Raw genomic sequence first — 24,447 nt, forward strand, 5'->3', positions numbered from 1 at the left:
TATCACCACTAGACCAAACCCTTGTAATGTTGTGTCTTTACAAGATACATATAAATAACAAGAAGTATCTTTTGGTTAGCTACTACAACCTAATTAGGTAGTGAAACTTAAAAAATTAAACCACAATGATCAGAAAACATGACCGTATATCATATGTAATTCAGACAAACTGCTGATAGATAAGCATCACAAGAGGAGGGGTATCCTTCATTGGAAGATTTTGGTGGTTATGGAACAGTGCAAATACCCTCTAACATTTGAACAACTTTTGTCCTGGAAGGTCTCAAAGACCTATGACCCTTAATAAATAACATCTGTTAAGTAATCAATTGATGCAATATGATTCTGATATGTTATTATATCTTTCTTTTGATAAATGATCTGTTAAGTTCTTACACCTTGTTATGGTTTTAATTGGTAATTGTCAAAGTAGCCATTATGAGAGCGAAGATGAAAAAGTACAAGGCTATGATTCTACAGCTTCAACGCCAAAAGTTTTGAGGAAAGTAGTTCATAAAGTTGCAAAAACTGAAACTAAAGCCTCCAAGACTAAGTTTACTGCTGATCTTGGAACCAATTCAGCACCTCCACACGTTAAGACTAAAAGTGAAGGCAAGAGAAAAATGGCTAATTTGGAACTGAATCGGGTTAGGAAAAACCTTTTTTGCAAACCTGAAGAGGAAGATGATAACGATTTTTTCCTGAACTATCATCCAGGTAATCCGGTTGGATATGAAGGTGATGATGTTGCTTTTGAAATTCCTACTGTAAGTAATCATTCAACCCTAAAGCATTAACTTCAACTCAAAATCTGTTGTTGCCTAATTTATGAAATGTTAAAACTTGTTTGACAGTGGATGCCAATTACATTCAGACCACCACCAGCAATGAATCTAAATGATATTTGTGCCTACATAGTTGCGTATGTTTTTATGCCTGCTGAAGACTTGAATGGGTAAAACATATCCTAATGCATTTGAATATCATTTTTTTAGTTTCGTTTATATCAGTTTAGTTGATGGTTCTGTTAATTCTCATTATAGGGAGGAAGAACTGATTCGCTCAACTAAAGATGTGTCTGGATATAGGAAAACCCTAAAGTCCCTGATGCCAAGGAGTTTTGTGGATCAGGAGGTAATTTGAACATCACATTGTATTCTAATGGTATATGCTTAAAATTTTGATATTACATTATACAGGTTATTAATTTGGTTGTTTCGCGACAAAACTGGGTGATGAATTCGTTATCCAAAACCAAAGGAGTATGGTATCTCCCCACGTCGTTTGCGGTAATCACCACTACTGATCTTACTAGAAGTTTTTATTTATTTGTACTATTATTAAAATCAATTATGTTTATGTTACTTATGCAGCAATACATACTCGGCTGTCGACACACTCCGCAAGAAGTGTGGAAAAACTTTCAAAAGGATTTCATGCCAAAGGAAGATCATTCTGTTACAAAGGTTGTTTATTCTGTTTCTATGATTATTGCCATATCAAAATTAAAGCATCAACTGAATTATTTTTTTATTTCATTCATATTTTCATTCCTGTTAACGATCAAGGGGTGCACTGGTATCTCATGGTCGTCGATGTTATGGAAAGAAAGATGGTGTTGTTAGACTCTTTGCCTTGTCCTGAAAGAAATTACTTAAGACGTCGGGAGGTTTTGAAGCTGGTATGTATCCTACATGTTTGTTACTTTATAACTTATTATTATGCTTATGTTACTAAGAATTGTAATTTATTGCAGGGTATTTTCATTGAGGAAATGTTGAGTAATGATTCTGTTGTTCATGGTGTGGATTCATCCATTTCAATATCAAACTTCTGTATAATTCAACCTAGATCCCTTCCAACACAACACATTGGATCGTAATTCTCATTCATTATACTTTGTTTATTTCTATTTTTAATCTATGGTTGTTGTCAGAGTCACTAATATACTACAATTTTCCACAGAAATGACTGTGGAGTGTGGGTTGCTAAATGGATGATTGAATGTGCACTCAAAAGTGATTATCAGAATATCAATGTAAGTTTATTTCATGTCACTATCTTAATTATTTCACAAGTTATCCTTTATAACTAGCATAAAAGAATTTATAATTCTTACTATTTTTTCAGGTTGTCACAGCCACTAGGATGAAACTTGCACTTCATTTGGTCAATTCTAGTAACAATATATTGTTCATGGAGGTATTGCCAAAGGCTGCAAATTATTGGAAGGTTCAGGAGAAGAAAAGGAAGGCTTTGGTTAAAGTCTGAGGAATTATGATGTCGTGTCACCAGCTGCGTTTATTTGTTTTGTTACTACCTACTTCGAGACAATTTTACAATTTCTGCATGTTTTGTTTCTATCTACTTCGAGACAAATTTACAATTTCTGCATGTTTTGTTTCTACATGGATAATTGTGATTTCTTTTGGATAGGTTGGTGGATAGAGAATCTAGACTATGTTTGGATAATCCTAATTTTGGATTAACTTTTTGTTTGAATTGTTTACAATTTCTGCATGTTTTGTTTCTATCTACTTCGAGACAATTTTACAATGCCTGCATGTTTTGTTTCTATGTGGATAATTGTGATTTCTTTTGGATAGGTTGATGGATAGAGAATCTAGACTATGTTTGGATAATCCTAATTTTGGATTCACTTTTTGTTTGAATTGTTTGCCCTATATTTCGACGTAAAAATCAGTTGTTTTTACACTAAAACACTAAATAAGACAATGACAACATATATCATATACAGTTTTAACAACATATATCATGACAACATATAAGCATATATTATGACAACATATAATCCTAATGTAGTTTGTGCTTGTGCTTGTGGCTATGTAATTGTAGTGAACAAATAATGAATACCTGAACATTAGGTTGTCTTTGGCTTAATTCTCTTCATCCTGGAAAATAGGAGAGCACCATAAAAAGCTATACCAGTTCCTGCAGAGGATTAATAAGCACATAAAAAGTTTAGTTTCAACAAGAGATATCTATGGTTAAAAAGAAGGAAGGATTTTTATTTTAGTACCTAATGCGTTATTTGGTGAGACAGGTGTTCGCTAAGAACATTACAAGATTTACGAGATTGATTCATTAAATTGGAAGCCATTACACTCAAAAACCTTTTTCTATTCAATATTGCAAGGGAAAAAAGCCACATATAACTAACTATTATGTGAGAAACATACTCATTTACCATCATTTGCTGGTTCCTCATATTTATCAACAAGTAACAATAGTGAAAACGTAGACAAGGACAAAAACAACTCCAACTATATAAAAAATAAAATGACAGATTTGTTTGTACATTTCCTTTGGTTCCACACTATCCATTGATGCTAAAAAGTCATTTGTTTTTCAATTTAGAGTTCTAATTTCAGTATAAAGACAAAAATATCACATACATAATTCGCACAACGAACATGACAGTCGAACTAAAATAGAATATTTACATTTTGTCGCATTTTTTTTAAACGACAATTTTATTCTCGACGAGAATTGCAAGACGCAAAACACTCACGGAAAAAACAAAGAAACAGATACAAATGGCGCCGCAAATATACGGAACACCAACAACCCAAGCTCCCAAAACGATTCTAAATAATGAGGCCGAAGTATACCAACGGACAATAGAAAACCGAAAGCATACCTCTGCATCAAAATCCCTATCACAAGGAGTCCCTGTAACATGCAAACTCCCTTTCTGCTGCCAGCACAGAAACCCAGCACTGCTGCCAACAGCAGATTTCCCCAAACTTAGATAGAATGCCGAATTAAACAGCCCCCAACCCTTCCAAAACCAAACATAATTGGAACACCAAGTAAACCAACCGCAAGGCAGCAGAAGACTGACATTGGCCTGCAAAAATTAGCAGAAAATCGAAAACCACACCAGCAGCACCTATTAACTTCTTCAAGGCCCTTTAGTAGTAAAGGTTGCAGGTGAAACCACCTTTCACTAACTCAAATCAGACTGCAGAAATGCAGACAGATACACAAATGCCAACAAATATGTCGATAACTGCATAAATTACAATTACCCAACTATAAAATCAATCTATAGAAAACAATCAAATAATTGAGTGTAAACAGAAAACTAACCAGCAGAGATCTAAAAAAAACTCAAATTTTACAAAACACAGGGAAACGAAAGAAACAAGAAAATGACACAAATTATTTGAGGAAGAATCCAGTTTGATCTTAGCACTATTGGTGATAATAAATCTTTATTAGTAGCCAAAAATGTTGAATTATCATAACTAAAAATTAATCTCGTAAAATCTTCCACTGCTGTATCATAACAAGCAGCTATAGTCACTTATGTATAATAAATTAATTTTGTTATATGGAAAATATTCTAGTTAACCATGTTTACTATTCCTATCATGCTGATAAGTGATAAGTGATGAATTTATACATGGCCAAAAACATATTCTACAGTTTTATCATTGCTGAGCTCTTATTCCACACACTATTTCACACTTCCAATGTTTGGATCTGAACATTTACGGCGCGTGGAGTGTTACACATTGACTAAATATGTGACCTAAGTTGTGTTTATAAGGCTTGCGCAGTTCTCCTCACCTGAAAAATCGTTTTTTGTGAGGTTGAGTCATGTTAGCAAAAGTAAGGGAAACATAAAAGTTCCCTGACTTTGATACAGAATGCAAGACTGCCAATCATAAGTCATAACAACCCTGGAATATGTTAGACCAGTAAACCTGGTTCTAAAGTAAACGTATAAATAAACGCACAAAAACACAACAATTGATCATAGAGTTCTGCCGATTATTCCTATGTCTTCGACGGTGATCAAACTTAGTTAACCAATCAATTCAAGATAAAAATGCAAGTTTTTGCAGTTATCATAACACTTAAAAAGCCTATTAATTTAACAAAAAAGTGTTTATCAACTTTTAAATGCAAAAAATTGTTACTTTGTATTCTAAAAGAAAAACAAATTTTTTTAATGTTAAACACAATAAACAATCATATTACTTGATGTGGGAACGCCAACTATACCAGCATGGACATGTATGAGCTTGAAGATAATCATTACCTCTGGAACAAACTTGTTAAGTGCCCATTGTACAACATATTTGCTTTTCTTGTTACCCTTGAATATTCAAAAGAGGAACACATGAATCAAAAGATAGACCTTTTTCTTCCAATCAGATTGAGCATGTAGCTTCGAAGACATTGAGCTGCCATTTTCACCTGTAAATTTTCCCCACAAAAAATTACAAATTCATAATATTGTTGAGAGCACCACAATAGTTATTAATAATAAATATCCAATTTGAATAATAGTTATTAATAATAAGGTTCCAATTTTCTAGAAATTAAAACAAAAATGTTGAAAGAAAATCAAGAAACAAGAGGGATAAAAAAAAAAATACTTACTGTTTTTCATTTTGTTTGGATTGTCTCTTTTTCCGGATGAAAGATGAAGCGAAGAAGCAGATCTGACCTGAGACTAGGTTTAACGAAATTGGGAACGGATTTGAGCAAGGATAAAGGGGACACGCACAGTGAATGAGATTAGGTTCGATTCGAGGGTTACTCTTCATATTCGCTTGGAGGTTTGAATCGGACATGAGAGAAGAATTGGATTTCGAATTTGAGATGAAGAACTCAAGATTTTGAATTGGGTTTGGAACGATTTTTGATGATCATGTTTTCGTTTTTGGGATGATGATGAACAAAATGAATAAAATAAGTTTTTGGGATGATCATGATTTTATTTTAAATAAAATAATTTTTTTGAGGGATTTTAAATAAAATAAGTTTATAAATCAAAAGTAATTAATATTTTGTTCAAGGACTTATTTATAATAAAGTAAAATTTAGTCTTATAGTGGTCCATCACAAAGACATCAGCTGACATGGCATTAAGAATTATGCTATTGGCTAAATTAAATGACTTTTTCAAAAAAGTCATTTTCTTGACTACACCATAGAAGCACCCTTGTTATTAACCCCTCAGGTCAAAACACCAAAATAATAACCAACCTATGATTCGTTGTGTTAATTTCCAAGCTGTCACCAGCCCAATATTGCATTCAACATCTCATTGTTCCCCAACTAACCCCTATTTCCATCCATGCATTCGTTGAAGTTGAAGCTCCGTTGTTCAAACTACATTCTTAGAAATCGCAATAGAAGTATGGATGGACCTGTGTTTGGAGCCTCTGACATGCAACAAAGCAGACATTATAGTTTCCTTTAGTTTTCCTGTAGAAAATATCCAATGCTTCAGCCAATTTCTCAGCACCACCAGTATGACACTTTGTTACCTCTCTTGCTCCAAACTATATTCAATCTCCCCATACACCAAAACCAGACCCAATCCTTCTGTCGACGCTAGTACTTGTCGTGTACATAAAAACAACGCTATGATCAATCTATTGTGGTCTGCAGAATTTTAATATAACAATAACACATTAAGTCGATCCAACTAACAAACTATATCCCTAAATTTATAAGGGAGAAATGAAACTTAGCTAATTCGTTATTTGATTCTGAAACATGGAAAACCTGATCAAATATAATTTCAATTAAAGATTAACATTTCAACTTTAACTAAAATTTATTAAAGAGTTTATTGACGACTATTCATTCAATCAAAAAGATGTTTATTAACTTTTATTTTTATAAAAACAAGAGTAATATTAAAATAAAAAAAGGAAACAAAGAAATTGGGAAGACAAATGCCAAAACCCAATAGAAGAAGAAAAACAAAGCGATTTGCTAAAAAATAAACAAAAACAAAAAGATACAGAGAGGAAACCAAGACAAAACCACTACAACTAAAGAAGAACTACCTAAAGAGACAATTGATGACACTTAAAAAATAATTAATAATTAATTCTCTTAACTGTTTTGATTTTTCTCACTTAATTCTTTTTTTTTCTTTCACACCGGTTTTCGACCCACCAATGGTGGACGACTAATCCGGCTCATGCGTAGAGGCATGCGCACTGGCCAAGTGTTGTTCCCCCTGGAAATCGAATCTGGTATTCCCCGGATACGTCCTTTGAATGAGCTTCTTGCCACTGGAGCCCAAACAACTCGGTTCACTTAATTCTAGTACTAAATGAAGGGTTATTCCTTCCTCATTATCCTTTTTCCATAATAACTAGTTAGAAACCCGTGCTTCGCTAACGTATTCGATAAAAAAAAAAATCGAAAGAAGAGATGAAATAGAAATTTTTGTTCCGTGCTTCGCTAACGTTATTGAACCCGTGCTAGTTTTTGTTTACGTCCAACAACTCTTTGTTTAAGACATTTTTGTTCGACAACTTGGAGAACCAGTTAGAGGTTAATGGAATAGAAATAATATATGATGTGGAAAATTTTAATAGAAGTGTGTTAGAGGGTGTGATCTTAACATTTCTTTTTTTAAGAAATTTAGTTTTTTATTAGTCCAAAGTTAAACGATATTCATTCATTCAAATTGATGGAATACATCAGATACAATAACTTGATCAATATCATTAAAAACGTAAATAGTGAATCTACGAAAAAACTCACAACACCCAAGTTAATAGCATACAACGACAAAATACGTACAAATAATATGATAAAATCTAAATCACCATAATACATATTTGCAACGTTGACGCCCAAATTATAGATTGAATTTGTGACTGTCTGAAGTTGATCTTTCAATAAGAACCAAACAAACACCGTACAACAAGATGCGAAATCAAACAACGCTGCACAAGACGACGAACAACACAACGACACACTCAGACGACAAAATCACGAAAAAACACAAAGGAAAAAACTTGATATATGTAGAAAACACTTATTTAAATTGAAAGAAATGGGAAGAAAAAAAAGATGCAGATAAGTGATTTTATCTTAAAAAAATGACCTAAAACCACCTCACCTCGATGAGTGAAAGAGAAAGCGAACTTAGAAAGAAGGTGAAATTTCTCTCACTAAAATATTTAGGCTCGATTTAATTTTTAATTTTGTTTGAGTATAAATTTTATGTTTTTATTTAACTGTCATTTTAATAATTTAAAGATATATTTTATCAACTTCATCCGTGTTAATTACTCCTACATCCTAGTTACTTTTTTCAATAAAATTAATTAAGGAGTACAAAATTCTTTTTTTTTTGCCCTTTTTGAAAGGAGGAGAGTACAAAGTTAGGTTATGAATTAATGTAATAAAATAAATAAATTTTTTTATGTAAGTTGCTCTTGTGAGAAAGGCCACTTAGATGGCAACAAAGTTAACATTCTTGACGAAATTGACAAGTAACCGTCTCTCATTGTGGGTGGGTCATTCAACAACCAACACATGATCAATCAAAATCCCATTCTCCACTTCACAAAAGTAAAATCCCAACCAAATCCATGTCACACAAATCCCCAAAAATAATCACTTTTTTATTATTCCACCTATGGGGAAGCTAATAACAACTTCCAAACCTCTCATTCTCAAATCAAAACTCCTCTGTTTTTCACTTTTCTATCTCTTCACCACTCTTTTTCTTGCTCTTTACACCACCCTCTCCCAATCCAAATGCTTCTTCAGATCATCCCCTTCAGATCCCATTCTCAATTCTCTCTTCAATTACCCTTCTTCTTATGGTGAACATAAATACGCTGTCTCAACCACTCGTTCTACGTGTTCTTCCCCTGTTTTCTTTTCAGGTAATTTACAATGACCCTTCATGTTTTTATGATCAAGATCATAACTTTTTGTTAATGGCTTGTTGTTTATGTATTCAGATTATTGGGATGTTGTCGATGAAATTGAGAATTTTCGGAAAAAATCTCGAGGTAATGGACGTGTTCTTAGGTATATGCAGGGCAATGTTGGTACTTTTGGTGGGAATTTCAGCAATGTTAAGAGGTTTTCTTATTTTAATCATCCAAATGATAGCATTGAAGTTCCATGTGGATTTCTCAAGGAATTTCCAATCAGTGATTCTGGTTAGTTACGTATAAATCATTTGGTTATATCTCAATTTACTTGGAAATATTCAACCATGATGTTTCTATTGGTTTTAATTAATATATTCTAACGAATTTTAAAATCGACGGTCGCCATAATAATCATGTTCGCATCGCGATCTTTGATATTATATAAAATACATGTATGGATTGACGGTGAAGGTAGTAGAACACGGTGAGTCATTGTGATTGCAACACAAGCTACACTTTGGAGCTTCACACTATCACACTGACATTGTGATTTTGCAAAACTCACCGCCAATCCAAACATACAAGACATTGTGCTTCATGCGATTTTAACCACAATCACGATATAGTCATAGATACATAAAAAAATATTGATGTTGTTACATACCTTTTCTTAAAACCCCGAATTTAAGTTTTTTTGATATGGAAAATTGTTATTCAATGAAATTTGCTTGTTTAGGATTGTAATTTGCTTGTTTGTATTTTGATGCAGATAGAATGGCCATGGAAAAATGTGACAAAGTAGTAGTAGTTTCAGCAATCTTCAATGACCATGACAAAATAAGACAACCAAAGGGACTTGGAATCAAAACACTAGAAAATGTGTGTTTCTTCATGTTTGTGGACGATGTTACCCTCAAAGGTTTAGAACATCATGGAATGATTTCAATAAAATCCCAAGAATACAAGATAGGTGTGTGGAGGCTTGTGAAGGTTGCAAAAGATGATTTGTATCAGAGCCCAGCAATGAATGGGATTATACCAAAATATTTAATCCATAGACTATTTCCAAATTCACAATTCAGTATTTGGATAGATGCAAAGTTGCAACTCATGGTTGATCCTTTGTTGTTGATTCATTCACTTGTTATAAAGGAGAATGTAGATATGGCTATATCAAAACATCCTTTTTATGTTCATACAATGGAAGAAGCAATGGCAACTGCTAGGTGGAAGAAATGGTGGGATGTTAATGCATTGAAGGTGCAAATGGAGACATACTGTAAAAATGGATTGCAACCATGGAGTCCTAGCAAGCAGCCCTATGCATCAGGTAACCACTCTTTCAAATTTTGGACACCTAATTACCTACATAGTAATACTTAAAGAATGAAGATTGAAGCAATAAATCTGGTTGAGGATTTGAGATATCACATGCTCCAGCAAGCAAATTAGTTGCCAGGTAAATGCATGGTTGAACACTTGGACTTGCAATGAGTTAAAAATTAGGTGATATGTTAATTTTGTTGAAGCTCTAAATTGTAGTTTTTGTTTCAAATGATTTTTTTTTTTAAAATCCACAACTAATCCAAACTTGTTCCAAGTAAGTTTTTTTGGTCTTATCCTCTGGTTTCTTGTAAAAAAAACTTGATAATCCAAAGTTTGATTGAGAAGTAATTTAAGTCTTACCAAAAATTATTATTGTCATGATTCGAACTTATGTTATCTCAAACAATTCGTTCATAATGGATTATTAAACACTAAACCGAATCCCTTGGTAAAGCATTAAGTAATATAAAACTAATTTTAAATCAACATCAATCTATTTTATGTGCTGCATATTATGGAATATTTAATATAATTATACCACATATACCTTTTTGGCTTCTGAAAATAGAATTCATAGTATTTTATAAGTACCAACCTGGAAGATTGTGAAGAGGATATTATTTTAATAATGAACATGAGAATTTTACGCCACCATTTGATCATAAAAGTATTGTTGCTAGTTTTTGATATTGTCAGTGATCAATTCTCAATTCCTACAAAAGCACAATGTTTATTTAGCTCAGTTGATTAAAATCAAGAGTGAGATTACTTATTCCACCCTTCAACTAACAATACAATGATACTATCAAATTTGAAACTTTTTATTAACTATGTCCATGACTAATACTGTTGTGTGCGCACAAAAGTTTAAAAAGTTTCCTGTTTCAATTGGCTTTGGCAGATGTACCAGACAGTGCATTAATATTGAGGAGGCATGGAGTAGGAAATAACCTTTTCTCATGTCTAATGTTCAATGAGTTGGAGGCATTTAATCCAAGAGATCAACTACCCTTTGCATTTGTTAGGGATCACATGAATCCTAAAATGAAGCTGAACATGTTTGAGGTGGAAGTTTTTGAACAAGTGGCAGTAGAGTATAGGCACAATCTCAAGAGCAGTGATGGGACCACATTGAAGAAAATGTCTAGTTCAAGAAGAACCAAAAGGGCAGCACCAGATTTGTATGTTCATAATGGTAGCTGTTGTGGTGGGTGCCACAAGTATCTTTCTACAATGTGGGGTGATTCCAATGATTGATATTTGATTCACCTAGCACAAGAGTAGAAAAGAAGTCAAAACAAAAACTAAAGCTAAAAGAACCTAACAGGATTAGTATTTTTTTTTTTCTTTTCATAGAAAGTTTATAGGTGAGTTGAGTGTCAAGGTTCGGCGCATAATGTTAGCAGATGTATTTATAATTATCCATCAACGAGGTCTTTAAATTGACAACGTGAGTTGATCTCATTCCCTATAACACCGATACTTCTGATTGAAGGTGTGTTTCAAATATAACATATGTTTGTGTTTGACATTAACGCAACACTAACACATGTGATTACTTTCAATTATGTGGTTTATTCAAGTAATTAATTGTGTAGGCATGTAAGTGTCTGATGTCTATGTCTATGTGACAGTGCTTCATTCTCATGTCATTTTCGAATATGAGTCAACTTATCTCAGTTAGCACTAAGACCATGTACAATGGTTAAACCCATTCAACAACGGTCAACATCCACTTTTTCAATTCCAACACTCTACATCATTTTCTCTCTCTTAATTCAACACTCATTCAACTTTTACCCTCTACAATTGTTTTTTCATTCAACACTTTACCCCACCACCTTTTATTTCTTATTCTTATTTAATTTTATATTTTTGTTTTTATAATTACAATTATCGATTATAATTAAATTAAAATAAAAAAACACCTAATATTTTTTTTTTTGTAAAAACAAAATTTATTTAAATAATTTATTTTTATTTTCTTAACTTAAAATGCAATACAAGAAACTAAGCACGCGACACACAAATAGCTTAAATGCAAGACAACACACAAGTAATTTATTTAGTACGATACAAATCATCTTCAATCACGAAACATTCCAAACTCTGTCCATATGCGCTTCACTAGATCTGCTTGCAATTCGTGATGAACATTTGAATCACGCAACTCGGATCTAGCACACACATGATTTTCAAAAGTGGGTAACACCTCGGTCGAGTATGGTTGCGGTGTACTAGATCTATAATTTGGATTAAAGTTGTTTGGAACAGAGGATGGGTGATTGAAATTTGATGCAAAACCAAAATTAGGCATGTTTTGAGGATATTGGTTTGGAAATTGATTTGGGTTTTGAGGATGTCGGTTGGAAAATTGATTTGCGTGTTGATAATTGTTGGGATTTTGGTAGCTAAATGGGTAATCAGAAGAATTTTGGGTGTTGAATTGATTATTATTGGGATCCATTTTACTAAATAAAGACTAAAACTTCAAAAGAAAATCTAATAAAAAGATTAAGAGAGTGAAAAACTTGGTTTTTTTTCTATATCCAAATCAAATGATCAAAGTCTCTATTCATAGAGGAAAAAAATCACGAATTTTGGTAAAAAAAAATTATTTGCAATTAAATAATTGAGTCTAAAATATTAAGATGATAAAAATCGAAGCAGCCAATCGTAACATACCAAGTGTCCCAGCTTTATCCAAAACACTTTCTCTCTCCAAGTGCACAGGCTCCGCACGCGCCCTGTCGGCGCGTGCATCTCATGCGCTAGCTTTGCCAAACCATAATGCGCCACGTGGCCTGACCGAGACAGAGTTCAACATGTTGATTTGCTCATCACCTCTTTCCTCCACATCATTTTCCTATCATTTTCAACAACCTCATTCCAATGATTCAACATATTGAAGGAGGCTTTCAATAGCTCATTGGACATGGTCTAACACTTTGTTTGGTAGAAGAGAAATGTTGAAGAGAGAGATATCAAAGAGAGAAATAGTAGAGAAACTAGCATTTTCTCTTGTTTGGCACACACATGAAAGAAAGAAGAGAGACAAATTTGTGGTGGGGGCCCACGTGTTTTTTCTTCTCTCCAAAACAGCAGAGAAAGGCGTGGGAAGTTGCTCATTTAAGTATTTTTACTTTTTTTCCCTTTAACTTATGATGTAGCTACGCCTATGTTGTTGTTGTTATATCATCACATGTGACTTTTTTTCTTTTTCTTGGGTTCATTTAATTAATATTAATAAACCATTAATTATTTTATTAATTAAATTATAATTAAGTAAAAATAAAATAAATTCAGTTTAATAATTGAGGCATTTCAATTAATTAATTGAATTAAAATAAAAATAAAATAATTGGATGAGAGGATATTTTTTTCAAGGACATTCTTGTACTTTAAAAAATAATCAACACTTCTCTCTTCTTTATTTCTCTTCTCTCTCACCTGTACCAAACAATACCTCAAATCTACTCTATTTATCACCTCTTTCTCTTCTCCCTTACTCTCTCTCACCTATTTCTCTCTTCTTATTTTCTTCTCGCAACCAAACACACCCTTATCATCAATGTAGTTTCTAAAATATCATTATCTCTTCAATTTAATTTTTAAAGTATATAAATATCATAGCTCTTAAAATATATAAAATTCGTCAATTTAATCTCTACTATTAAGATGTCAAGGACTAATATAACAAATTTGCATATATTTTAGAGTTTGAATTGACACATTTCATATACTTTAAAAATTAAATGGAAGAGGTAATAATAATTGAGACATGCTAACAAATATCATAAAGCCATGCACTCTTAAGAAGTTTAAAAAAAAAATTTCTTTTGTAAATGATGTATTCAACTGATTGAAACATTAAAAGATAACTTTTTTAAATAAAATTTATCAATTTCTTTTTTAAATCATTAGCAAAAACACTTGTTAACGTAACTCATACTAATTTAGAGAAATGATATTTGTACAACCACTTTGTGACAATTTTTTGACAATTTTCTCTCACATATTCACATTATACTCTTATTTTCTCTCTTCCTTTTTCTCTCTTCATTGTTTTTGACCAATAAAAAGAGAGAAAAAAGAGGTTGTCATAAAAGTTGTTTTAAATAGATGTTCAAATATCACTGCTCAATAATTTAACAACAAAATTGACAGGTTATTACAGAGATAAAGACAAGGACACCATTTGATAACCTGTTACATTGACAGGAATGTTTCCTTCCTTCATTCGTCTCTTTTGTACTTGTTCCTTTCCGAATCTTCTCTTTGCTCTTTTTTTTTTTGGCTTAAATTATTGTTGTTCTAAACTCTAAAGAGTGGAAAAAACAATGGAATCATTATGAGAACGATTTCTTTAATACTAATAAATGAAAGGTTCAATAATTCATAGGTAGCTTGGGACGGAGAAAGCAATGAAAACTCTAAAATCAACGTATTATTCACTCTTTGCCTACATACGTCTAGGAGAGAAAAAGGGCAAAAGAAGAGTAATTATAAAACTTGTCTTCAAAGTTTGAACCATAATTCATGCTATTGGTAAAATAAAGCCATAAACCATGTTCATATGCATGTGTGTTTTGCAATTTTCATATATTTATTTAGAATATAGATTGTAAGATTTTTTCTTCATAAGTAAGCATACAATAGTGTAGTGTTAAATATTTTGAAAGATGATTTTGTCATCCATTGCAGTCATAATCAGTTCAAAAGATTAATATTTGCAATTTGCACACGAAAGACACTCGATCAACATAAAAAAATCTTCTTCAAACATCCAGAGAAAGATTAAAGTTTGGTTTGCTACTATACCCTATATGCAAAATTTATTTAGCATTTAATTTTTTTTAAAAAATAAATTAATATGAAAATATGACATGACATTTATTAATTTGATGAGAGATACATACCCAACTAAATTATATGGATATCATTGTGTTCATAAAGTAAACGTCTAGAAGCCAATTCAAACGAAATTGAGAGAAAAACTCAAGCCTAATTACTAAGTCTCAAACAACCCTTTTAATTTTCGTTTCATTCGAGCACAATATTTTTCATAATTTAGATCATAACCATTGAATCGTTTTTTGCCACATATCCTACATCAATGCAATAAAAATACTAAATAGAGATATAAATAGAATAGATCAGGACTCATCATGATCATACCGTAATAAATTGGTAAACAAAATGATGAATGAGGATAATTTTTTTTTGAAAGAAATGTGAGAGGATTCAATAGACTGATTTTCTTACATTAGGCCATGACCACCTATCCTTATTTTAACTACCACACCCTTCGGTCCCAAGCTACAAAAAATCCACCCCTTTTATTCCCATTCTAATTCTAGCTAGTTCTATTAAAAACTCCCACCTTGAACCTAAATTTAATTTTCCATATAAACAGACAAATCAGATATATCAAGCAACAAATGAAAAACATGGCATGCCAACAACGTCAAATTATAGAGCAACAAAGGAATGAGGCAGAGATATTCAAGGGGGAAGCAATATGCAAGCAAAAATCACGGCTTCTCCTAGACGAAATGTTGCTTCCAAGAGGATTGCTTCCTTTGGACAACATTGTGGAAATGGGTATCAACCGTGTCACAGGTTTCGTGTGGCTCAGGCAAAGACAAAAAAAGGTGCACCGGTTCAATGCCATCGGTCGCACGGTTTCCTTTGATACAGAGGTCACGGCCTTCGTGGAGGAACATGTTATGCGAAGGATCACCGGTGTTAAGACCAAAGAGTTGTTTGTATGGCTCCCGGTATCGACAATCTTCATCGATGATCCTTCTTCCAATAAGATCTTGTTTGCCAATTCCTCTGGGATTGCTAGGTCGTTTCCTCTCTCAGCCTTCAATCTCCAAGAAGATCAAACACCGCAACAACATCTACGTCCACAGTCAACAACAAACTTTTTTTGATTTTTTTTTTCTTCCTTATACTTTATTAGGATGGAAAGAATGAGTTGCATGTTTATACACTCACAAATTTGTAATTTAATCTAGTGTTTGTAATATTTTTTAATTAGTTTAGGTATTTAATTAAAATAGTTATATTACTTTTTTTTTACAATTACATTTTTTTGTTAACGTGGCCAATCAAAACTTGATGAATTCTACCTTAATTACTATTATTTGTTGTTTAAACTTGATTAATTCAAATATTATTTGGTGTTTATAACAGTTTTCGGTTTTATGCTTCCATTACCATATACAATCGGCAAGACAATGCATTGATAACCAGTTATGCTCTGAATGGATTTGAATATGCCATCCAATTATGCTATCTGAATGCTAATAGACTTTGCAATGCATTGCTACGATATTACTTTTATGGCTTGATTGGAGTTAATGTCTAATAACTCGCCTTCATAGTATTGGAGTGTCATCAGAAACTCCATCTTCTTTCGCAACGGTGACCGTGAACTTTTGAGAGAGGTTTTGTGAGACAATCTGTTAATTGATCTATAGGGCTAACATGTTGAATTTTGAGTTTCCAGTGTCAATAGAGATGTGTTTCATATACATGCAATATACTAGATTTCGAGTAAGAAAGTGGCATGAGATTTTGCTAAAACAAAAAAGGCGGCATGAGATTGTGACAAAGGATGGAAGGTGTTGAGAGAGATGATCCAAGATGGGTAGAAGTGTTAACATCTCCAAATCAATTTAAAAAACTAAAACCTATGCAACAAAATTGGATATTATAAGATATTTGTTGAATTTCTTTTTGTGAAAACAGATAGAATCTGATGCCGCGTTTATAAATTCTAAAACTTATTTGTTTTTTTTTTTTTTTGGGAAATATTATATATTTATTTGAATGCAATACAAATAATATTTTTTATTGCATAGAGGGTCAAAAGGCTCGAGAAAATTACATCTTAACCTAACGAGGGTAACCCCCGTTTGGTCAGCAACTAACAAGTGCATAATTTGAGCCAGGCACGACTCATAACCCATCATATTTGAAATCATGCTACACCCCATATTGGCCAGTGCATCATCACAAGAATTTGCCTCGCGAAAAGTGTATTGCACTTTCACCTCCAAATCCAATTGTAACAAGCGCCTAGTTTTTTGCAACAAGCCACGACTAATCGGATTAATCGCTTCTCCATTTGAATGTGTCCTAGTCACAGTTAAAGAATCAAAACTCAGCTCCACCGAATTCAAACCCAACCTCCTAGCATACTGAAGACCTTCATACACCCCCCAACGTTGAGCAATATAAGAAGGAACTATTTGGAGGTGTCATTGCTTGAATTTTATGCAAAACATCTGATGGCAGCCACTGCTCAAGCATCAACCAATTCCAATCACTATTCACATATGTTAAGTCTGCAACCTTTGCACCTAATAATTCCTAAAGGATAACGATACTTAGTTCGGAGATGTTCATATCAGAATCAAGCTTATTTTGTTTCCAAGCATCAATATTTTTTCCATTACCAATTGACCAAAAACTATTACGCACTATTTCTGGCCAAAGTTTCACCATCACTTTCCACAAGCTTCGAGTCTGAAGACCTAGCTGAAACTGAATCATTGTCACAAAATCAGTATCCCTTTGATATTTGCCTCTTAATACATCACTCCATACGGACTTCTCTCTGAATAAACTCCCCAACACAATTTCATAAGACAAGCCTTGTTCATCACATGAAGTTTCCTAATGCCCAAACCACCATGGCACTTTGGTTGAGTAATAATATCCCGACTAATCACACGATGGCGTCTACTCGTCTCCGTATCACCCTATTTAACAGCTCGTTGTATTTTTTTCATCTCTCCAATACAACTTTTAGGACTAACAGTCGTCATCATGGGATAGATAGGGACTGCTGCAAGTACACTTTTGGCCAAAGTCACTCTACCTGCAAATGAGAGGTGATTAGCTTTCCATCCAACAAGTTTACAGTTAAGCTGGTCAATTATATACCGAAAGTCATTTTTCCAAGGAGTTCTACCAAGAACGGCAATACAAATAACTTAATTTAGTTTAGTTTCTGTTAAAACAAAACTTATTTATTAATATAATTTACTTTCTGTAAAATAATTTAATTTAGTCTGACAAAAAATTAATAATATTCAACTATTTATGTTGAATCATTATAATGATCTAATTTTTCTATCGATTAGTCCTATTATTGCATTGTAATTTGGGTTTCCAACACAATATCACAATTACACAACAAGATTTGTGATGAGGTTACAGAAAATATATCAACATATTTAAATTTCAGCATTTATGTAAAATCTAATGAAAAAGCTTGACAATGTTAAGCACAATTCAACAATGTATAATTTTTATTTTTTTTATTACAACAATGTATAAAATTCTGTTTGTACATGTTGCCATGTTCTATACTGTCAGCAGTTAATTACAATTTACAAGTTACAAAACTTTCATCTGAGTTTCACCCTTCCAAAGAACACATTTTACCTTTCATTTAGATAAGGTCACTATGAAATAGTAACATTTCTTGTTAGAATATCATTTAAAGGACTTTTACACTGAACATAAAAAATTGTTCAACAATGCACCTAACCATTTTTCTATGAGATCATCAATTTTGAAGCAGAACCTTGATATTTAGAAGACTCTGGTAATTTTCAATCAATGCCAAACTTACTCGGTTATCTCCTTTAAATCAGCTTTTACTTCTTTATCCCTGTTAGAACGAAAATACCGCACCCCGAGGGTTTTGTAGTCCCATACCATTTGAGAAATTTCATCTTGAGGAATACTTAAGCCTTTTTGCTTAATATATCTGAGCAAGTCACAGAAAAATTTAGGATTATCAAGTTTTATGTACTCTTGCAACACCCTCTCATGATCTGGTATCCAATTTCTCGGGAACGGAGTATAATCACAAGATGGAATCAAAGACATATGCGAAAACTGAACACCTTCAATCGCATCAACCAACCCCATCCTCAAAAGATCTGAATACTCAGGTGCAGAGTTGTTGGTACTCTCCCTTAGTGGCCGGCTGAGATTTCGTGAAGCTATTCCGTACACTTTGGCACGAGACTTCAGCCTATACCTAGCAGCATACAATTTAGCCAAAGAGCTGCGAACCACATAAGCACAAAAGCCAACAACTTTTTTACGATTATCAGCATATTTATACCAATCAGCCATGGTCTCAAGGAACTTATTCATCTGAGAGTTCGTGTGAGCTTGACCTGAATACAACATAGGATTACACGGAAGTGGCTCGGGGTCTTTATCGCCCTTAACAAGCTCAAGCTGCCTAAACTGACGAATACATTGTTGTAAGCTAGCAGTAACCGAAAGCAAAGTTCCCACACCCTTCTCACTCACTATGTTACCTCCAGAACCTGTATACCTCAAAGTTGGATGTATCACCCTTCTGCATATTATATGATCCAAGAATTGAATACCCCTTGCAATATGTTCAATCTCCAACTTGGAATTATCTAACCTTAACCCAAAAGTATTCTCACAAAACTCAACAATTTTCTTCCTAATTTCAACAGCATCCTCTCTAGGACCCCTAATTCCAATCAAAAAATGACCACCATATCTTATATAATCCATCTTCCTAGTTTTTTCCTTCCCACTTGACGGAACAAACTCAGGCCAAGCCGGATTATGACAACCATCGTCAATCGAATACTTCCATATAGAATCAAACATACATGGCCTAAAAAACTCAACAATCATTTCTTCTACCATATGATCCAATTCATTAAGATAAACATTAGCAAGCAATGGACTTAAAATCCCACAATGACCATAACAAGGTACCTTAGCAGCTTCCTCAGGAGCAAAACTAAAGAATGTTCTCAACCAATACGGATCCGGTTTCGGTTCATTCTCTTTAAGAATCCTCTTCCTAGTAGCTTTCCTCTTCTTATCTTTCTTCAACTCCTCCCTTTCCACTACTCTCCGCGGCACACGACCCATCATCGCCGATTTTATCAAACTCAAAACTTTCTTATCTCTAGTACCCTTTTCAACACATTCCATCACAACATCAGTATCAACTTTCTCAAAAATCTCACTCAAATCACCCTTCAAAAACCACAAATAACCCGCGAAATTACTTCTAATTGTTCTTATAACCGTATGCGCATTTCTCCCCGGTCTAAAAGCGTGTGATTTAGGAGAAAACTTAGGTTCAAAAACTGGTTCCAGAACATTCAACAAAACCTCTTGAACAACCCTATCTTGAAAACAAGGCTCATTGGATTGTACAAAAGCTTCAAGCTTTCGTTTTGATAACGGTTTTGAAAACTTTTTGTCGTTTGGGGAACGAAGCAATTGATGGGTTTTGTCATTCCAGCAAAAACGACCACGAAGAACAGCGTTACGAAGGGAGAGAAGATCACGGAGGATGGAGGTGTGAATAGCATTTCGGGGAGGGAAAGTTCCGGTGAAATGAGCACATGAGCGTTGATAAGCGAAGACCCAAAGATCGAAATTGGAGAGATAACCAGTGAGATTTGGGAATGAAGTGGTTTTTGGGGAAGAGAAGGTTTTGACCCAAAGATTGGTGCAGATTTCGATTGGGTCTTGTTTGAGGAGGGATTGTGGGTCTTGGTATTGGTCTTGGTGGAGGGTTTGGGTTGTGGTTTGAAGGGAACGAGTGAAGAGGAGAGAGGGGAATGGTGAGGGTTTTTTGGGTTTGAGGTGGTGGGGGTGAAGGTGTTTGATGAAATTCCTCAATGACATGGTTCTGGTTTTTTTTTACATTTTGGGTGGGAGAGGAAGTGGAGGAACACTCAACAATGTGTTTAGGGTGGATTGTTTAGTAGGGGTTTGGGATGGAACCATGGAGGGATAGAAAATGAAATATAATTTGTCTCGTTTTGTTTCCTGCGATTTAGATTCTATGGGAGTTTTCACATGTCTTTACCTGTCTACTAACTTTGCTGAAATTAATTTGTGCTGAGAGATTATTTATTTTGAAATTAAAAATAAGTCAATTTTGTCATTGTAATTTTTCCACTTACTAAATTAGTTCATGTACAATTCAACTATTTTTTTAACAAAGATAGCTATGGAGATCGATAACGGAAAACAAACACATGTAACTGGATGGCCTTAGCATACTGACACTATTTTTATTGGTTGGAAGATATCATATGAGGTTGGGTTAAACTCAATTGTGACTGCGCGCATAAAAGCTCAGTTAGTCTTTCAGGATGTGGCGGACTTCTCCGTGATAGCAATGGAAATTGTTTGAAAAGTTATACTTGTAACATAGGTTCATACAACATGCTACATGAAGAGATATGGGGCATGTATATTGGTATGGATATGGCTCGGAAAAGGGTCGGATTACACACTTACAAGTGGAGAGCAACTCCAAAGTTTTGGTCGACGTGGTAAATGTTTCATCAATAAGAATGTCCCTACCTTGATTCGGTGCATTCATGATCCAAAAAAACATGAGTTGGCAAGTTCAAATCAACCATACTTGGCGTGAAGGAAACAAATCGGCTGATTGGCTAGCTAATTTTAGTGTATCTTTGGACTTCTTTGATTTACATATTATTGAGACTCTCCTCTTAGAGAGCTTCAATGTCTTTTTTTTTTTTTTTTTTTATGATATTTTTGGCACTTGCATGTCTCGAAATGTTCGTTTAATCGCTTATTTTTTCTTCTTGGATTCTGCCCTCTTCTTGTACCAAACAAAAATAGTTTTTATGGTGTGACGTCTATGTGAGGATGCCACATATGCATTTAATGGACAATTCATGTTCTCCAATAGAAACACTTAAATGATTAAAATGAATTTGTGTTAAGCATTGGCCATTATATTTGTTCTACCTTTATTATAGTGTGAGCAAATATTAATTGAGAGATAAGTTAATTGTTTCAACCAAAAATTAAATTCAGATTCTTCTAAACGGTTTATCTTTTGATATAGTTCATCAACCAATTCACTTTCACCTTAATATTTTTCTCTATGAATCAAGGATGACCACCTTAAATTTAGCACTGCTACAATTACTAAACTATATATTCATGAATCTTGGGTGCTCTTAATTACATTTTTTTTGAATATATATACTTTTGCAAAAAAGAAGGTCGAAATATATCTTTATGGTGACATGGATCCGACTTGTGTGGCACATCGTCTAGAGCGCCGTCCCTAAGATGATGCATTGCATTGCATGCACGGAACAAAAAGTAAACTCCACGAAACTTCAACTAAAATGACTTTAAACATGGGAGTAGTATTTTTGTTCTCCCCAACGATGCAAATTCACATGCCCCTCTTAGGCTTGTGCCCCTTCCGCATATTTTGCCAACAATCACACCCACATTTCCAGCAACAATTCTATGAAATTATACCCTTCAATAACAGACATCTCTCCCTCTAATTAATATTGATTGATGTGCACACCCTTAGAGTATATGTACTTATTTTCCCTTAAAAAATGTATGTACATATTTTAGTAAGTTGTTTTTCTTTTCTTTATTAACAAAAGTTTAAACGAGTTTGTTCAGAAGCATTTACAATTTACCAAGGTTTAATAGTATATTAATTACCATCAACAAGTTCAGCAGAATTTAATTTCACATTTGTTTTGTTACTTGTTTCTTGGTTCTTATGTTGTTTATCTGTTGTGGCAAGTGTGAGGTATATTAGAATTCTCATATTTGATGAAAAAATTAGTGTTAAGCAACATATAAGTGAAAGATTCATAACTGAACGCCTTAAGATTTTATTGCTCTCAGCCAATGTGAATGATCCCCAAGATTTCCCTCGTGAACCAACATTCCCATCCCCGTCTTTTTCTTGTTTCTTTGGCGCGTCCATTGTTGTAATGGGTTAGGAGAATTAGCACAAGGGTAAAGCTACTAAAACTCTCGTTTTAGGTCCACCAACAAAAAATTATTTTTCAATAAATTTTATAAGGCTACAACAAACAAAAGGTTCGGTAAATTAAAACTTGTTTTAGGTCTTATTTGTTATTGAAAATTATTAGGCCGACTATAGGGTTTAGAGAACCCCTTGTGCACGGAGTTTTTCAATATCTAACATACCCAATTCACCATTAAAAACAAAAGCAGTTGTGTAGATTAATTATAAGTTTATCTTTGTCAACTAAATCAATCTTATATATTTCTATTTTTTTTGTTAGATAGACGAAATGAAAATAGTAATTGGAAATTCACACACATAAATAGTTTGAACCCTGACCACGATGTCCACATAGTGATTTCGGCAATTTTTTCGATTGAGCACGGACTTGTAGACAATCTTATATATTTCATATTTTACCACAAAGAATATAAAGAAAAAGAAAATAGACGGACCAAAAATTACAAGATAGAGGCAAATATTCTCACTTTTACATTCTGACCAAGTGCATAATTAAAGAACAATGAAAAGCTTGAAGGTGCATGCATGCATATCAGTGTAGAGGCCACTCGAACACCAGAATATATATATGGATAAGAACCAAAATCTTCAGTGATTTATATATTGCTACTATAAGTGTTTTTAATCTCTTAAATCTTATTGTTCTCTATTACAGCATCAAAATAAAAGTAAGAAGAAGAGAAAAAAGGGAAAACAATAGTGTCATCAAGGAAGTGATACACTACAATTAATGCAAGAAGGATTAAGACACAAGCAATAACCAAATTTGGAAAACTTTCTTTGCTCATCTTTCACTGTAAATTGCTTAAATACATATATATGTATATATATAAAATATATATGACACCTTATTCCTCAAGGTTCTGTTGAAGTGAGATAACAGTGAAAAGACACTGAATTGGGTTGATCATTGTGACAAGGCGAGGAACCAGAAGGAGGAACAAAACCCTTTGGAAGCATAACCGAAAAAGGTCGTGAGTTCACCATGTTCTTGACAATCTTCTTCTTGTGTTTCCTGTGTTTCTTCTGCTTCATCATGTTCTTATTCTTGTTTCTGTTCATTTTCCTCTTCTTGATTCGTTCTTGTATGCTCAAAAACATTGGAGGGTCAGCGTTCTTGAGGTAGAACACTTGATGGTAATGAGATAATTCAGTGTTGGTTGAAGAAGGGTTTTGGGATTGAATCTCTTGGTTGTTGTTAGAGGAATTTGGAGAAGAAGAAGAAGCAGTGTGAGGAATCATGAGGAAGAAGAGAAAGAACAGTGTTATGAGTATGCACTTGAAAACTTGATTGAGATTGTCCATGAGAATGAAGAGGCTAAGTTTTGTGGTGCATTTGAGTGGTAAATGAAGAAAGTTATGGAAGTGAGGTAGCACTTAGATTGAGAATTAACGGGAATTCCAATGAGTTGTTGTGGCTTTTTAGATGAAAAAAGTAAAAGCAAACAAGTTTATAAGATTGTTGAAAGAAATGGTCAACTTGTGTGGGATCTTCAATATGGAAAGTTGAAGTTTTTTTTTTTCCTACACATGGGGATATGGAATTAAAAAAATGTTTTT

General features: G+C 33.5%; 5 protein-coding genes and 1 long non-coding RNA gene across 8 annotated transcripts; 3 read left to right on the forward strand and 3 right to left on the reverse strand.

Annotated features, from left to right (window-relative positions):
* Positions 1-330: 330 nt before the first annotated feature.
* LOC120578158 (uncharacterized) lies at positions 331-1,521 on the forward strand. Its single transcript, XM_039830435.1, has 5 exons — positions 331-767; positions 855-955; positions 1,044-1,134; positions 1,200-1,354; positions 1,512-1,521. The coding sequence occupies exons 1-5, from the start codon at positions 405-407 to the stop codon at positions 1,519-1,521; spliced, it is 720 nt and encodes a 239-aa protein (XP_039686369.1). The 5' UTR covers positions 331-404.
* Positions 1,522-3,441: 1,920 nt separating this feature from the next.
* LOC11440828 (uncharacterized) lies at positions 3,442-5,658 on the reverse strand. 2 transcript variants are annotated; one of them, XR_003008990.2, is made up of 3 exons: positions 5,416-5,658; positions 5,072-5,229; positions 3,442-4,033 (listed from the first exon to the last, which is right to left on the reverse strand). It is a non-coding gene; the product is annotated as an uncharacterized lncRNA (long non-coding RNA). The 2 variants fall into 2 exon arrangements; XR_003008991.2 differs by having other exon boundaries at positions 3,442-5,229.
* A 2,641-nt stretch (positions 5,659-8,299) lies between these two features.
* LOC11437815 (probable hexosyltransferase MUCI70) lies at positions 8,300-11,472 on the forward strand. Its single transcript, XM_003593881.4, has 4 exons — positions 8,300-8,681; positions 8,760-8,963; positions 9,445-10,005; positions 10,903-11,472. Exons 1-4 carry the CDS (start codon positions 8,429-8,431, stop codon positions 11,256-11,258), a joined length of 1,374 nt encoding a protein of 457 aa, XP_003593929.1. The 5' UTR covers positions 8,300-8,428; the 3' UTR covers positions 11,259-11,472.
* A 3,724-nt stretch (positions 11,473-15,196) lies between these two features.
* On the forward strand, positions 15,197-16,106 carry LOC11437816 (uncharacterized). The gene has a single exon (XM_003593882.4). It carries the CDS (start codon positions 15,443-15,445, stop codon positions 15,938-15,940), a length of 498 nt encoding a protein of 165 aa, XP_003593930.2. The 5' UTR covers positions 15,197-15,442; the 3' UTR covers positions 15,941-16,106.
* A 726-nt stretch (positions 16,107-16,832) lies between these two features.
* Positions 16,833-20,911, reverse strand: LOC112419501 (nuclear intron maturase 1, mitochondrial). 2 transcript variants are annotated; one of them, XM_024777379.2, is made up of 2 exons: positions 18,607-20,911; positions 16,833-17,895 (listed from the first exon to the last, which is right to left on the reverse strand). In XM_024777379.2, the coding sequence occupies exon 1, from the start codon at positions 20,721-20,723 to the stop codon at positions 18,651-18,653; it is 2,073 nt and encodes a 690-aa protein (XP_024633147.1). In that variant the 5' UTR covers positions 20,724-20,911; the 3' UTR covers positions 16,833-17,895; positions 18,607-18,650. The 2 variants fall into 2 exon arrangements, with proteins under 2 accessions (XP_024633147.1, XP_024633146.1); XM_024777378.2 differs by having other exon boundaries at positions 18,655-20,910.
* A 2,561-nt stretch (positions 20,912-23,472) lies between these two features.
* LOC11441311 (uncharacterized) lies at positions 23,473-24,287 on the reverse strand. The gene has a single exon (XM_003593884.4). It carries the CDS (start codon positions 24,190-24,192, stop codon positions 23,743-23,745), a length of 450 nt encoding a protein of 149 aa, XP_003593932.1. The 5' UTR covers positions 24,193-24,287; the 3' UTR covers positions 23,473-23,742.
* Between the last annotated feature and the right edge of the window lie 160 nt (positions 24,288-24,447).

This window comes from Medicago truncatula, chromosome 2 (assembly GCF_003473485.1).
Source record: "Medicago truncatula cultivar Jemalong A17 chromosome 2, MtrunA17r5.0-ANR, whole genome shotgun sequence".
In the NCBI taxonomy this organism is placed as follows: domain Eukaryota; kingdom Viridiplantae; phylum Streptophyta; class Magnoliopsida; order Fabales; family Fabaceae; genus Medicago; species Medicago truncatula.

Excerpts from the sequence above, each read along its gene's own strand:
- LOC11441311 (XM_003593884.4), bottom strand. The coding sequence starts at position 24,192 with ATGGACAATCTCAATCAAGTTTTCAAGTGCATACTCATAACACTGTTC.
- LOC11437815 (XM_003593881.4), top strand. The coding sequence starts at position 8,429 with ATGGGGAAGCTAATAACAACTTCCAAACCTCTCATTCTCAAATCAAAA. Across the intron at positions 8,682-8,759 it reads TTCCCCTGTTTTCTTTTCAG|ATTATTGGGATGTTGTCGAT; the intron begins GTAATTTACAAT and ends TTATGTATTCAG. Across the intron at positions 10,006-10,902 it reads CAAGCAGCCCTATGCATCAG|ATGTACCAGACAGTGCATTA; the intron begins GTAACCACTCTT and ends TGGCTTTGGCAG.
- LOC112419501 (XM_024777379.2), bottom strand. The coding sequence starts at position 20,723 with ATGTCATTGAGGAATTTCATCAAACACCTTCACCCCCACCACCTCAAA.
- LOC11437816 (XM_003593882.4), top strand. The coding sequence starts at position 15,443 with ATGAAAAACATGGCATGCCAACAACGTCAAATTATAGAGCAACAAAGG.
- LOC120578158 (XM_039830435.1), top strand. The coding sequence starts at position 405 with ATGGTTTTAATTGGTAATTGTCAAAGTAGCCATTATGAGAGCGAAGAT. Across the intron at positions 768-854 it reads TTGCTTTTGAAATTCCTACT|TGGATGCCAATTACATTCAG; the intron begins GTAAGTAATCAT and ends CTTGTTTGACAG. Across the intron at positions 1,135-1,199 it reads GGAGTTTTGTGGATCAGGAG|GTTATTAATTTGGTTGTTTC; the intron begins GTAATTTGAACA and ends TACATTATACAG.